Here is a 15,715-nt window from a genome sequence, read left to right as displayed (position 1 = left end):
CTTGATGGAAGCACGCAGGTATTACAGGAATTCAAGACAGAGTGGGCTGTAATCTGTTTATTTTGCTTTGTCTGGTAATGGAAGTAAGCCTCAGGAGCCGTCACCTTTTACTTCACTTGAGAAATAAGATCACATTCAAGTGTCATATATGATCATGACCATTTTTTTTTTTATCTATATAGGTTAGCTGACTCACAGAGGGTTCAAATATATACCCTTAACCTTAGACTCATTAAAACCAGCTGTCTATATAACACAAATATTGAATTCCAAGACCAAATATAAGAAGATATCTGCCAACAGGAAAACCAATAAGCAAACTCGTGAATCAGAGTTCTGTTTGAGCCTCCGTTGAGCTATCTGCTCATTTATTAGCACATGCAAAGACCCTGTTGTTCATGACAGGTGTCCGTTTTGAGGGAACCACTTTAAGTGTGATTATGGAATAAGGAAAGATACAAAAAATGAATAAAAATTATAGCATGATCCAACTTTAATATGGCACACAAAAATCCCAATATATTATTATTTAGAACTGGGCATTACTGTCTTTGGAATATAGCAGAGACCAGGTGGCGCAGTCAGTTGCGCATCTGACTCTTGATTGTGGCTGCGGTTGTGATCTCAGGATCCTGGCTCTATGCTCAGCAGGAAGTTTGCTTGAGAATTCTCTCTCTCCTTCTCCCTCTGCCCCTTGGTTGCCTCATTTACAAAATCAGGGACATAAAATAAAAATAATAATGACAATGACTGTAATAATAATAATACCACTCATCTCTAGGAGATACTGGGTACCTGTTCAACAAATCCATTTCCCTCATCTTAATCACGTGGGAAGGAGAAGCCTGAAGGACTCAGGAAGATCTGTCCTGTAGCCAGGCGGGGCCAGGTGACTGAGTTCTGGTCAACAGAAAGTGGGCAGAAGTGCTGGGTGCTACTCTTCAGTCCTGCCATAAAAAAAACCCTGCTGTGTGCAACCCTTTTTCTCTCCTCTTTAGTTGCTGACTGGATGTCAAGACTCGGGACAACCTAGGGGGCTGCAGGCTGGAACTCACAAGCCTCCATCAGCTTGAGTCCCTGAATGACAGCCTGGAACCCTGCCTTCCACTGTGGACTTTTTGGAGTGAGAAAACACATTTCTCCTGACGTTTGTGTTACAGCAGCTAGCATTACCTAACTCATAGTCCATCTAAAAGAGTCACTGAAAGAGTTAAGAGAGATGATGACGTTTGGGCATTATATTTTTCCGACTGCCATTTATTCAAATCTACCTAGTTAGGATCTCTGCGCAAAGCTCTTAGGACACACAATTTCTTTATTCATCTGAAAGCGTTTTCAAAATAAAGGAAAAATTAGCAAAGATGACATGACATGAGAGCAAAGATATTTTGAGGGGGAGGGGGAAGCATATAACTATTATTTTTTACATCTCACCTCCATTTTTTCCCTCTTGAAAAACTAGCAGAAAACTTGTGGAAACAACAGTCAAATCCAGTTTCCCAAGGGGTGATAGCTTATGCTCAGGAAGATTTTTTTTTCCTTTTATTATTTTCCTTCCAGAAATCATATTATGTGGTCTGATAAGAAGATAAAATCTTTGCAGTTGTAATTGTACTTAAAACAAAACAAAACAAAACAAAACAAACCAACCAGGGCATATGGTCACCTTATGGACCACAAGTAAATTCCTGGTTTCCTTACCCTTGATGAAGAAGAGAGATTGTAGAGTTGAAAGTATGGTTCAAAGAGGAGACCCATTAGGTAGGAGGAGGGGAAAGGAATTAAAGATAGAAAAATTGATGTTTCACAGAATAAAGTGGGGGCAGAGTCTGCTAAGTTCTTTTGGCTAAACCTTGGGAGAAGTGCTAGAGAGGAAATGAGGAGGGGCTCAGACCGTGGACAAAAAATGTTGTCAAGAAGAGGAAGGCCTATGAGTGCAAAGGTTTGCTTCAGCAACTCCTGTCTTCCCATTGATCCTGGGAAATACTGATAGTAGGTAACACATGAGTAGCTGTAGATACAAGTTCTCTAGACTAGTCTACACCAGGACTTCTGGTTGGAAGGAAGTCTCAGAAAGCAGAAAACAGGAAGCAGGAAGTTGCAGGATGAGAAAATATGGTTGCTTTTCCCCCTGAAATTGAAAAGAGGGATCCAGAGACCCCTTAGAGTGGTCTCAAGTCCCTAACTGTCTACTCTGAGGAAGAGGTCAACAGAAGTCAACCGAAGGGTTACTTCAACAGAAGTAAATATGGAGGGAATATTTAGAACTGATTCTCATACCACTGTTGGCATAGACAACATTTATGGATAGTTGGTAAACTGAAGGCGTTTAATAGCTTTTGAAAGACTTCGATGAGTCTGCCACTATCACGGTAACATCCTAAGTCATAGATCAAGTTGGGAGAAAGGCTGTCCCATACAGATTTATTTGGGTCTCAAAACACAGTGTGTGCACACGATATGTGTGTGTGCATATGTGTGTACATGTGTTGTTTTGTGTATGCACATGTGTATATGAGTGTTACTGTCCCTTCTGCCTGTCTTTCTACTTTAATTTAACACACCTGGCACAAAATGTCAGGGCAAATTTCCAAATGAAATAAAAAGACAAACTTTTCAGTAAATGCCAACGATGCTTGTTAGGAAACCTTGTCTTTGTACTTGATTAAAATACCTTCCAGTCTCTACCACTAGCTCACCAATTATTACTTTCTTTTTGTTAAGGAATGCAGCAGTTCTGAGACACTCTCTGTCTTTCCCTCTGACTCGCTCTGTCTCTTGCAATAAATATACCCCCCGGGAACCGTGGTGGAAAGAAATAGATGACAATAAGAATCATTAGGAATGAGGCAGGACAACATATTTCTGCTCATGAAAATATCTATTGTCAAAAACTATGATAGGCTACATCCTTTTCTGAAACTTGGGAGAACGTTTCCTCAGTAACACTGTACTACCACAAATTTAAGAAACTCAGACCTCATTTTTTAAAAAGTAATTCCATCATTGCTTACTTTGTCTTATAATAGTGAGTATGATTTATTGAAATCAAAACTTTATGTTCCTTAACTCGTTTGGATAGAATGTGGACTTGTTTCCCAAACTATGTTTTGTTGGATTTAAAAATAGTCTACCTATAAATGAGTGAGAAGCAAACGTTTTTTAATGAGATTTGGTGAATTATTGTGGGAAATGCCATATGCTTCCACTTCACCAGACCTTCTCAGTGCCTGTGAGCATGTTGAGACAACTGAGAAAGCAGAGAAATCTGTAGAAACTACTCAACTTTGTCTAACCTTGTAGTTTCAAACATTTTGGCTATAGAAGTCTTTTTATAAGAACACTGATTAACATCCTGATGAATACTGTAAAATTTAAACATGGGAATGTCTGAGCAACAGCCCCATGATGTTGCTTGTGAATGTGGAGTAAATTCTTTAATATAACCTTTCTCTAGTGTCTTTGCTCACTTAGAATATGATCACGTCCCATTGCACATGAACCACTGTCAGGATCTCTGTTGTTCAGGATAGTCACATTCATGCAGTGGCCAAAGTACGTATCTTCAAAAATAATTTGAAATCCTTTCAAATTCCTTTAAAGTACAACATTTAGTTTTTGTTTTTTTTTTAAGATTTTATTTATTTATTTGAAAGACAGAGATCACAAGTAGGCAGACAGGCAGGCAGAGAGAGAGGAAGGGAAGGGAAGCAGAAAGCCTGATGCAGGGCTTAATCCCAGGACCCTGGGACCATGACCTGAGCCGAAGGCAGAGGCTTTAACCACTGAGCCACCCAGGTGCCCCCAACATTTAGTTTTTAATTGAAATAGTAATGTATATGTGCTTTAAAAAAAAATCACTCCAAAACTTTTTCTTTCCTTAACCATGTCCATGTAAGGATATAAATGAACCCAGAAGCAGTCTGTGTTTACTGCTAACCTCTGAATTTTTATTGTGTCTATTGTATTATACTAGGGTATAAAAAGGCACAAAATTCTCTTGAAGTCATACACCAGACCACCTCATGACCACTGAAAAATGTTGCTTTTCTCCATATAATGCTAGAACTAAAAGTTAGTTTCTCTCACTGAAAATATGTTATCATTGTGTAAAAGAAGGGAGCTGAGCTTTGTTTGCTTTTTTCTTCTTCCTCTTCCCCCTCCTCTTCTCCTCCTCCCCCTCCCCCACCTTTTCCTCCCCTCCCCCCTTCTCCTCTTCCTTCACCTCCACCTCCTTCTTCTCCTTTTTCCCCTTCTTCCCCTCCTCCGCCTTCTTCATCTTCTTCCTCTTCTTTTTCAGTTTGTTATGTTACTTTCTCTGAGGCACTTTGAGATGTACTCTAATGTGACCTGAATACTTTTTTTAATCTTTGGTAAATATAAATTTATTCCATTTATTTAAGGTAAAAAAAAAAGTAAAAACAAAAACAATTCATCCATTTTTCCCACTCATCATCCCCCACCTCTGGCAACCACCGTTCTGTTCTTTGTATCTATGAGCTCCATCTACCTTGGAGATATTGTGGATTTAGTTCCAGACCACTGCAATAAAGTGAATATTGCAATAAAGCGAGTTCAGTGAAGTTTTTGATTTCCCAGTGCATAAAAAGTTATGTTTGCACTACACTGTCATTTATTAAGTATGCAATAGCATTATGTCTAAAAAAAACAATGTATTTACCTTAATTAAAAATACTTAATTGTTAAAAAAAAAAAAGTTAAACATCACCTGAATTTGCAGCAACTCAGAATCTTTTAGTTGATGGAGGGTCTTGCCTCTAAGTTGATGTCTGCTGACTGACTAAGCTGGTAGTTGCTGAAGGCTGGGGTCACCGTGGCAATTTTTAAACTAACACAACAGTGAAATTTGCCATGTGGATGGACTCTTCCACAGACTGTTTCTCTGTCACATGTCACATCTTACCCACAACTGAACTTCTCTCAAAACTGGAGTCAGTCTTCTTAACCCTACTATGCTTTATCAACCAAATTTATGTGATATTCTAAATCCTTTGTTGTCATTTCATAAGTCTTCACCAGGAGTGGATTTCATTTCAGGAAACCACTTTTTTTTGTTCATCCATGAGAAGTGACTCCTCAGCCATTCAAGTCTTCTCATGAGATTACAGCAACTCAGCTACATCTTCAGGCTCCACTTCTGGTTCTAGTTCTTTTGCTATTTCCACCACATCTGCAATTACTTCCTCCTCCAAGGTCCTGAATGCCTCCAAGTCATTCAGGAGGACTGGAATTAACTTTTTCCAATGTTGATATTTGGACCTTATGATATAATACTATTATCATCCTCATTTTACAGAGGAGGAACTGAGGCACAATGTTAAAAAATTACCTAAAGTCACACAGCAGTGATATTGTGAATCCAAAATAAACTGAGGCTCATAAAGGCTGCATTACTTGCACCAAAGAACACAAAATTTTAGGGCTGTGAATCTGAAAATGGACCTCAGGATGCTCATACTAACTTAGACCTATTTGGACTTAAATTTAGGTCCAGTATTGTGTGTTGGGGAAAGGGGTTGCAACCCCACTCAAATAATCCCTATATCCTAATCTGATGATTTTGTTTCCAAGTCTCACTCATCAGATTTTTAGAAATGCTTCCCAAGACATCATAGAACTAAACTGAATGTTACCAATATATAATTACAGTCACACTTGATTTGAAAGAAAAATCATATATATGAAAATATAAGTGTAAGGCAACTGCTACTTGACTTCCAATAGCCACCTGAGAATATTTTAAACTGCAGTAGATAAAATACACTTTTAATACTAAAAAGAAGATAAATGATTTTATCTACTTTCACCCATTTAATCCAATTTAAAGCATATTTAATCAAAACATTAGAAAAGCTTATTGGAAAAGCTTTATCATAAATTAAGCATAAATAATGAGCTTTAACCATAGCAAATAATCTATATACATTTACCATTTAGAAGGAATTTATTCTGTTCTCTGATAGGGGAGAACTGTCCAAATGAAAGTGAAAAAACAGGGAAGTCTCTGCTTTGAATTCACCTTTGTGTTTTTCTAGCATGACATTTTGGGGAAATTTCATTTCTGAAAGAGGAGAATTATGAAAGGGAATTCCCTCTATTAGGACCATTAATAATAGTAATAAATATTTTGGCAAAATGGCCATGATATTAGGAATGTTATAAGTGGCTCATTTTCTACCATAGGCTGTGTATATCCAATGTTGAGGATCTACTGTGCACAAGTCACTGTGTTGGGCTTGGAACAGGACATGCAAATGAATGAGACTGGGTTACCTGGTTTTCAGATATTGACATTCTAGTGAGTTAGAGAAGCCCTGTATATAACTAATATTGATACAAAGTGACAGTAAGTTTTGAAGTTTTACAAACAAATTGACAAGAAACTAGAAAGGACAGTTCACTATTGTGTGGAATGAAATGCAACGAGGAGGGGAGAAATCAAGAAAGGGGAAGATGTGCATGTCCTTCCGCTGCATCATCTAATATAATTCTTGTTATAAAAGTATTTGCTCAGATAATTGTTGATGGAAAGAAGGAAGGAGAGAAAGGGAGGAAGGGAATGATGGAGTAAATGACTCATGAACAGATAAGATATTGGAAATGAATCTTTGAATCTTAAAGAAAACAGATGTGAAAGAACCAAGGTAGAACTTTGTACAGCAGTGGGGTTTGGGAAACTGCACACATGTGAGTTGGGTTACACAGTGGGATATGTGCAGATATAGAGCCAGACTATATGGTAAGATCATAAATATTATAAAAAGGAGTTTGGACTTTATATCTGGTGGGGTAGATGGGAGATTTCTATGAACACATTTCATCATAGGACCAGTTGCAATGTGGACCAAGTAAGTAGGCTCCAAACTCCCCTTGCTTTTGCCTCAAGCTCACTGTCCTACTCACCTTATTTGGGTCTTTCGCATGCTGCTGACTACTCTGGACCTATCTGCATCCCACCTCACTCAGGCAAGGAATATCTCTGGCTCCAAATGCATGATGTGGGAAGAAGCATGGTGTCATGGACAAAACATGGGCTTTGGGTTTAAGCAGACTTTGTTTCCAAATTCTGGTTCTACCTTTGGGGTAACCAGAACTGTTTCTTAAACTTTTGGAGCCACAGTTATCTGCAAATTTGGAATAATAATCCTGACGTTTTAAAAGTAATGAGATATTATTTTCCAACGACTGAACTGGCAAATATTAGAAAACAACAAAAATCACAATTGCCAATGGAAATACCAATTGTTACAGCCTTTTGGGAAAGCATTTTGGCAGTATCTATTAAAAACACATACTCCTCAAAGGAAGAACTCACACTCTTGGAATCTTTCCCATACAAATAAAAGCACTGCTTATAAGGATATATGGGCAACGACATCTATATAGCATTGTTTGTATGGCAATAAAGTGGGGGAAAAGTGCTCCCTCATCACAGAAGAATGGCTGAATAAATTATAGTACTTCCAAGCCATGGGATATCACAGGAGCTTTAAGATGGATGAATTAGATCTACACAAAATGACTCAGAGGGATTTCTACAAAGTTTTGCTGCCTACAACAAAACCAGATTCAGAAAAGTATGTAGAAGGTGATACAATATTTATAAAAGAAGTTTATAAATATATATTAACCATGGATAAAAATTTTGAGCTCCCACTGTATATCAGGCTCTCCTGACATGTATAAATGGATTGACTCAATGTTCAGTATTCTGTGATGGATGTGTTATTATAATTCCTAGTTTCCCAATGAGGGAAGTGAGGTGCAGAGACAAAGAACTTGCCCAAAGTCAGACAGGTCATGGTAGAGCTGGAGTCTGAACTCCAGAAGTTGGGATAAAACAATATAATTATATATACTTAATTATACTTAATTATAATTAAATATATTTAATCAGTACATTTTACTCACTGAATTATTGGAAGGTGGGAAGTAAGCAAACAAGAAAAAAGAGGAAGTTGTATTAAAATCACACATTATATGATCAACTTAAGTAAAATTTTGTGTGGGTGCCTATATCCAGAAAATGATACACGAAAGGATGGACTGCCCTCCAAATGTGAATGTTAGTAATCTCAGGGTGCTGTGATAGCTTATATTTTAAAAATTGTATTCCATATACTGTCTTTGGTGATTCGAATTTTTTTTTACAATGAATATACAATTATTTAAAGAATCAAAAGAGGAGTAAACTCTGTTCATTTTAGAAAAGACAAAGATTTGCATGCATTTCCATATATTGCATTTTTTTTAACAAAAATGATCATGAACATTTACTAAGTTAAAGGATATTCCTGACCAGAACAGAATTTAAAGTTGAAAATGAAGAAATGACTCAAATGAAGAAGGGTAAGTAACTTATAAATATTCATTCATTGGGATGTACAATTAAGTTATGTTAGACTATCAAAAGACATGGAAATAATTTCACAATCTACGTTGTATTTATAAGACAGTTTCAGGCACCTGGGTGGCTCAGTCAGTTGAGCATTTGGCTCTTGGTTTCTGCTCAGGTCATGATCTCAGGGTTATGAGATCAAGCCCTGCATTGGACTCGGCACAGAGTCAGCTTGGGATCTCTCTCTCCTACTCCCTCCCCTTCTCCTCCTGCTTGTGCTAGCTCTCTCTCTCTCTCTCTGAAATCAATAAATAATGCTCTAAAAATCTATCTATCTATCTATCATCTATCTATCATCTATGTATCCATCTATCTATCCATAGCAATCTAGAAACAGACAAAGTTTATATATTCACATATTATATATGTTTGTTTCTAGGATCGAGATTATGGATGATATTTTTCATTTCTATTTTGCTTGTTTTTTTTCACATATAATAAACACCTATTACTGTTAAAATAAGAAAATAAATGTAAGCAATAAAAATATTTTAACATTTTCCCAAGTAAATTTAAAAAAATGAGGAATTTATTCTAAGGAACTGATCATAGAAATACACAGAGATTTATTTAAAATCTATGCACTGCATTTCCTTATTATTTATAATAGAGAGAAAACTGTAAATAACAAAATAATCTAACATTAGAATACCGGCTGTGTAAATTCTCAGACAACCATATGATGAAATATTATGCCTCCAATAAAAATCATGCATTTGAGGAATATTTAAAGACACGGGAAAATATTCATGGTGCACTGTTAACTAAAAAATCAGAATGAGGAATATTTTCTCATAATTTATTTCTTAAAGGGAAAATGGTCATAGGCTTTTCCCTTTTATGTTTCCCTGCATTTTCAAATAGTTTACAATAAAAATGTATTGTTCTTATAGGCAGAAAAAAGAAATAGTTGTTATATTAAAAATAGAATAAAATGCTATCTTTGGAGGGGATTATCGAAATGTAAATACCACTTCAATATCAGCTGGGAATAAATAGTAATAAAGTTGTTTTCCTCTCCCCCACTACACAGATACACATTTTTCTCTTGCTTATGAGTCTTGGGTTACCCTTTCATGAAATGAAGAATACATTGTACATAAATGTAAAACATTGAGTGCCAGAGACACTCCATACATCTTAGTTCTTTCCCCTTCACTGAGCTGCCAGAGGGCGATGACTTTGATTCCACACTTCAGACTCTTAAAATCCATGTGATAACTCAGGTGTTACAGTATATCCAGAAACTCTACCAACGCAGATCCAAGACAGGGGGCAGCTCTGTCCCACCATGTCAGAACCCTTAGTAGGGGGCTGACAAACACCAAGAATAGAACAAAAGCCTGAAAAAAATCAGACTGCAGAAGCCCAAGAGGAATTTCATGGGTGGTACAATGTTTTCTTTCCCTGCAATGATTTAGACAGGAGGAATAACTTGGCCAGAAGGATTGGGAACCAACCTCATTTGGCCATGCTTCCAGGGACCGCTGGCTGGGGACATGTATGCTCATCTCTGGCACACACCCGACTCCGCTTCCTCATACATAACTTCATCCTTTCTCTTTTGTTCCCCTTGCAGGGCTGACTCCTGTTCGAGCATTGCTCTCATTTTACAGAAATTGTGACCTTGAGGGTGTCTGCCACCAGATTAAGGGTTAAGAAATCCTTCGCCAGGTGATATCGCACTTCATAAACACCCAAACATCCATGATGGGACTTACAGAGCTCCAAAGGAATACAAGCTGGGGCGTGCATGCACCTGAGTATTAATTGATTTTTCTTTTAATATTAATGAGCATATGATTTGGTCTAGTTGACCTTCAAATTCAAATTAGGTACTGATTAAATAATAAGACAGGAGGATTGGGATGTGTTGAAACAGCACTTTTTTCTTCCCCCTCCGGGAAAGTACCTTGGCCTTGGCTGTGAGTAAGGATGAGCTATTAAGAGGGTTGAGACAACTAGCACAGAGAGTTCTCCTTGAATTAAGAATAACTATATCTTAAATAATAGTGATAATAATAATAAAAATAAAAACTCTGCAGAAGTTTCAACCGGAGCACTTGATATTCCCGGCATAAAGTTTACTCCTGTGTTTATCCTCCCTTTCATCGGAATGCCTCCTCATTTGTTGGTTTATAAGCCTTAACATTTGTAATCTCAGGTTTGTTTTTAAGGATTTAAAGTATAAACCACCATTAAATAAACAGAATATTTTTACCAGTAGAGAAAAGTACATGTCTGTTTTTAACTAACTTAAGAACTCCTATGAACCTACAGATATTTTCTCAGGCCAGCTTTACCTCGGAGTGCATTTCAGTTCAGTGCTGGCTGCTGCAGCCCTGGCATCCCCGCACCCTGGGGATGAATTATTCATCAACATTCCTCCTCCTCGCATTTCAGCCTCCCAACTCGACTCCTGCCCACCCGAGGTCTGTAATGAGTCATTGGAACAGGTGCCTTCAGTCTGTAGTGCACAATCTAGCTCTTGATCCAACAGCCAATCAGTTGTACCTCCTTCTGTTAGCAGCGTGCATTGTTCCCAGTTATGTGGGGGTAAATGGGCAATGAACATCCATTCTCGGTACCCAGTGGGAAATATGTCTAGAACATTTCAACAAAATCGCTGGCACGGAAGACACCCCAGAAGACACTTTCTCTTGAAATTCAACTTTCACGGACCTATTTTAATTTTTTAAAAATCTCCTATCCCAAACAATGTGACATCAGCCAGCTCACTTTTTGTTGGCTTGTTCTCAGTCCTCGCAGTTTAGAAGACACTAATTTCCTGGGCAAACGAAAGTTACAAATGTAAACCCAGCCAATCAACAAGCAAAGTGAGGAATAACTGGCGAGTCTCCAAATTTGGGGGAATTATTTTGGAGGGAGAGAGAGAGAGAAGGAGAGCGAAGGTCAGTCCATAATATCAGCGATTCTAAAACCCAAGAAGATGCTGGGTCAAGATCTAAGTCTGGAAGCAAAGGCAAGAAAGCAAGGGCTCCTTCAGGTCCTTTGGTCAGCAAAAATATTCTGCCATTTAAACTGGAGACCTTAACAAGCATTTTTTATAAGCGATCTTAAAACTGCAGAGCTCACAAATAGCCCAAGTGTCACCAAGGAAGAGCTAAATTTCTGCATAAAAGCTAATAATGGCGAATGCTTGAAATGAATCTTCAACACATGTGACTGCCTTCTAATCTCAACTTGATCTCTGTCTTGGGAGGATTTCAATGGCAAATTCATTTCTTTTTTGTTCCAAGCTATGTATATGTCAGTCAAGATGCCAGTTCCACATGCATTAGACACTTGGTCTGAGTTTTGTACTGACTGATAATCAATCAAAAAAAACAGTGTTCTCGTGTATATGCTATTTCAGAAGGAAGAGGCAAAAATCCTATCTTCTGTGTTCTATTTTTAATTGCAACTGGACTACATGTTAATGTGGATTTGAAAACACGTTTCCCCAAGATCAAAAGGTTAATGGATATTAACAGTTTATTTCAGTAAAATCCCTAAAACTTCACATTTAATCTTCCTAGAGAATTGCATTTGTGATACGTGACAGAACTTGTTGGAGTCACCACCACTAAAAGTTTCACGTTAAAAAAAAAAAAAAAAAAGTAAAAGTATTCTGAGAAATTGATCCTGGCATGAGCAATTAATGGTGTGAGATCCTAAAAGCATCAAGAAATATCACAAACAGTGTTTCTACAAAGGTGTAATATCTCCAAACCAAACAGCTCAACAGGAAAAAATCTCAGCTTGAAGTACTTAAAGTAGACGATCTCTGTTTCCTAAACTCTGCCATTCAACTTCATGACATTAAAATTTTTTATCACAAGCTAAATGACTAGAATATCCAAAATTATTTGCCTAAGATGAACACCACTTTCTGTGGTGTGACCAGTGTGACTGAGTCAGGTTTATTTCTCTCTCTAAGATAACCCGGGGTTTCTTATCAGAACCTATGTGGATATCTATGTTATTACATTTTTAGATATAAAAAATGGCTTTAGAACCAGAGATGTAAGAACACATGTCTGAGTAATATAAAGGGGAGAATTAAGGGATTCATTTAAAAAGTGGCAATGATCAAAAAAAGAACCACTGAAAATGACAGTGTGGTATATGCTCGTTGGGCAACACAGTTCCCCCTTCAGGAATGAAGAATTTATTCTCATTCATAATAATAATGAGAATAAATGAAGAATTTATTCTCAGGTGCAGGCAGCCCTCATTCATCTCAGGTAATCAAGATTACCTCAATGGAAAACCTCTGCCTCATGTAAGGCCATGCCCCCTTCCCAAGGTAACCAATATCGTGTGACTTATCAATGGAAGGTCTTACTCAGCTGACTCTTTCACCCCAGATGAAACATCTCAGAAGGGTCATGTTATCCTCAGACTAGCTGCGGCTTCTGTTGATAATGCCTTTCAGCTCAACTTCCCTCTCTACCCAGTTCTGCTTTGACCCTTTCTCTTTCACAGGTGTTGATTCCAAGAGCTCTCCCTAATAAATTTTGTTTCCTAACCTCCATCACAGAGTCTGTCTTTGGAGAGTCCAATCTGTACACATGCCAGGTGAAAAGTTTGAGCAATTGACAAGTATATGGTATTTTTTCAAGGTAGATACTATTGTTTTCACTCCACAGAGGAGAAAACAAAAGTATAAAGAGGTTAATTACTTGTCATTACTTGTTAATTCCTTTAGATACTTGCCAAAGGTTACATCGATTTTGAGCGGCAGAGATAGGATTTAAGCTTCAACAATCTAGCCCCAGAGTTCACAATGTTAGCAACTACTCTCATGACACAGGACATCTCATTTAGGAAAACCCATATACCAGACAACATAAAATGAAAGGAATTATGCAAACAACTGAGTATTAAAATTGTAAAATGACTTTGATTTTCTAAATAGTGGTTCAAGGAATAGCAAGTATCAATGTCAAGTATAGATCTATTTTTGTATCACTCCAAACTAAAACAAATGCATCCAGCATATTTATCTAAAAGTTCCAAGTAGATTACATGGGTTTACCAGATGCCCATTTGTATAAATACAACAATCTAATCTATATAGGGGCTTTTAATAGCTACCAATGACAGATATAAAATAATATTACCTTTTTGTTTGGGGACAATTAATCAGGGTGAGAGAAAAGAAAGGGCTATTACATTTTCCTTCAGATAATTTTTTCAACTGTATCATCTGCACATGAATGTCCCCACTATTTCTCCCTCAAATTTGTCCCTAGAGTTTAAATGTGATTTTTCTTCACTTTTTTCTTCTCCTTGGGGATACCTGGGTGTGCAACATTTTCTCATAGTAACTGTTCATAGAATGAGGGATGATCCTCCCACCAAAGATTTATTTCTATAGAATGCTTTCAACAAATTTTCTCTCTTATCATGTCTGGATAATGGAGTCCCCAGTAGGTGGTTTCCAAATGCCGCTCCTTTGTACTTATTCCTAATGAGTAGCTGTAAACAGCAGAACTGCCTAATTCTGGTGTTTCAAATAGGCAATCTTCCTTGAACATAATTTCTTTGATTATTTTTCCTACTTAATAAAGAGTTACTTTTCAGAGGAACAAATGTAAATGTATATATAAATTCTGAAAGGGCAGATACGGAATAAAACAGAGTGGCCAGGATATTTGATTGTGTTGGAAAGAGAGGTACTTGAAGAGAATTAGATAGATTTGCTCACTGCTTCATTTCCCCACAAAAACAAAATCCAAATGGTCTTCCATGAGTTTGTGAGTTTTCGATGTAGTAAGTGGTCTCATACCTTCATCTTTACACACTTGAGCAGCCTCTTCTGAAGCAGGGTTGGGCCCAGTTGCAGCATTGACGCCATCTATACAGCAGAAAGAGAAACATGGCCTCAGAGTCAATATTGTCAAGATGGAGTTTCCCTGGCTGTGGCATGCCCATCTCCACTGGAAGTGTGAACCTGTTTAATGCTCTAATACACTGGGTGCCCTTCGAAGGGTCTAGGACTTGTGACTCTCTTTTATAACCAACGGACAGGAATCTTCCACTAAACCAGAGCCCAATGACAACAAACTATTTTTTGGTGAGGAATACTCTTCACTGGTCTTATTACGCTTTGGCATTTTGCTTTTTCCCCACCTCTAGAAGAAGGGTACATTTCTTTTAGTGAAAGATTGTGAAAGCATATCCTTGCAAGTCTCCACAAAGTGCTTTTATGTGTGTGTGTTTAAAGTTTGGTTTTTCTTAGCACAGAATTTCTGCTCTGTTATGTCAGGCTGTCAAACTGCATGGAGCATGGCTGATGGCTGTCAGAGCAGAGGCCCAAGAGAAGGGGATCATTTGCAGGAGAGCACCAAAAGCCATTTGGAGATTTCACATCACCCAAGCATACAGTGGGGGCTAAGGAACTTGGAGGTCCTTGTCCCCCTCATAATGGTAATGAACCTCATCAGAGTTGATCTTTCCCCTCAGTATCGTAAGTATATGATACGGTGACTCCACTTGTATCTAGCTTCCAGGATAATAGGTAATTAACTTACTAACATTAAAATAGTAAATTTATATATGGATTTTCAAAGTCACTTGGAATGGTTAATATTTCACAATTGAAGAAGGAATTGAAAAGGAATATACATGTAGTAATGTAGTAATGTAGTAACAAGGTTATGGAACTCAGGAGAATTCACACACCCATGACAATTAATATTTGAAGACAAATTGCATTTTTCTAGCAGCTCTTTCCTTCTTAATGCATAGGACTATAACTTGCAGGTCGTGTCTCTATTGGAAGAGAGAATAAAACTTTTAGTAGAGGAATAATTGGAGAGGATAAATCACTTTCTTTTGGTAGGTGACAATTGCCTATAAAAAGAAAAAAACAAACAAAAGACTATTAACTTTCCCTTGGTGTTACATCTTCCCATTTGCCCTTCCTTTCACAGTACAACTCCTTAAAAGTGCCGTCTGTGTTACTGTTCTGTACTTTCTCACTTCATAGTCTCCCCATAACCCACTCCATTGGCTCCAGTACCCCTCTGAGGATTTTCTGAGAAAAGATGCCAATGACTTCCCTTTGTGAAATCCAGTGATCATTTCTCTTTCTCACCTTACTTAATTTCTCAGTAGAATTTCACAGTCTTTTTTTTTTTTTAAAGATTTTATTTATTTTTTGACAGACAGAGATCACAAGTAGGCAGAGAGGCAGAGAGAGATGAGGAAGCAGGCTCCCTGCTGAGCAGAGAGCCCGATGTGGGGCTCGATCCCAGAACCCTGGGATCATGACTAGAGCCGAAGGCA

At 37.7% G+C, this 15,715-nt stretch overlaps 1 protein-coding gene across 1 annotated transcript in view; it reads right to left on the bottom strand.

Moving 5' to 3' along the window:
• The window catches only part of MACROD2 (mono-ADP ribosylhydrolase 2), a 1,971,474-nt gene that overhangs the window by 87,249 nt on the left and 1,868,510 nt on the right, over positions 1-15,715 (bottom strand). Inside the window, exon 13 of the mRNA XM_032351448.1 lies at positions 14,214-14,282. Within this exon, the coding sequence (XP_032207339.1) occupies positions 14,214-14,282 (69 nt within the window). The remainder of the gene's footprint in view (positions 1-14,213; positions 14,283-15,715) is intronic.

The sequence above is a fragment of the Mustela erminea genome, chromosome 7 (assembly GCF_009829155.1).
Source record: "Mustela erminea isolate mMusErm1 chromosome 7, mMusErm1.Pri, whole genome shotgun sequence".
Lineage (NCBI taxonomy): Eukaryota > Metazoa > Chordata > Mammalia > Carnivora > Mustelidae > Mustela > Mustela erminea.
Note: the sequence above shows the minus strand (reverse complement) of the source record. Positions and strands in the feature narration are given on the sequence as shown.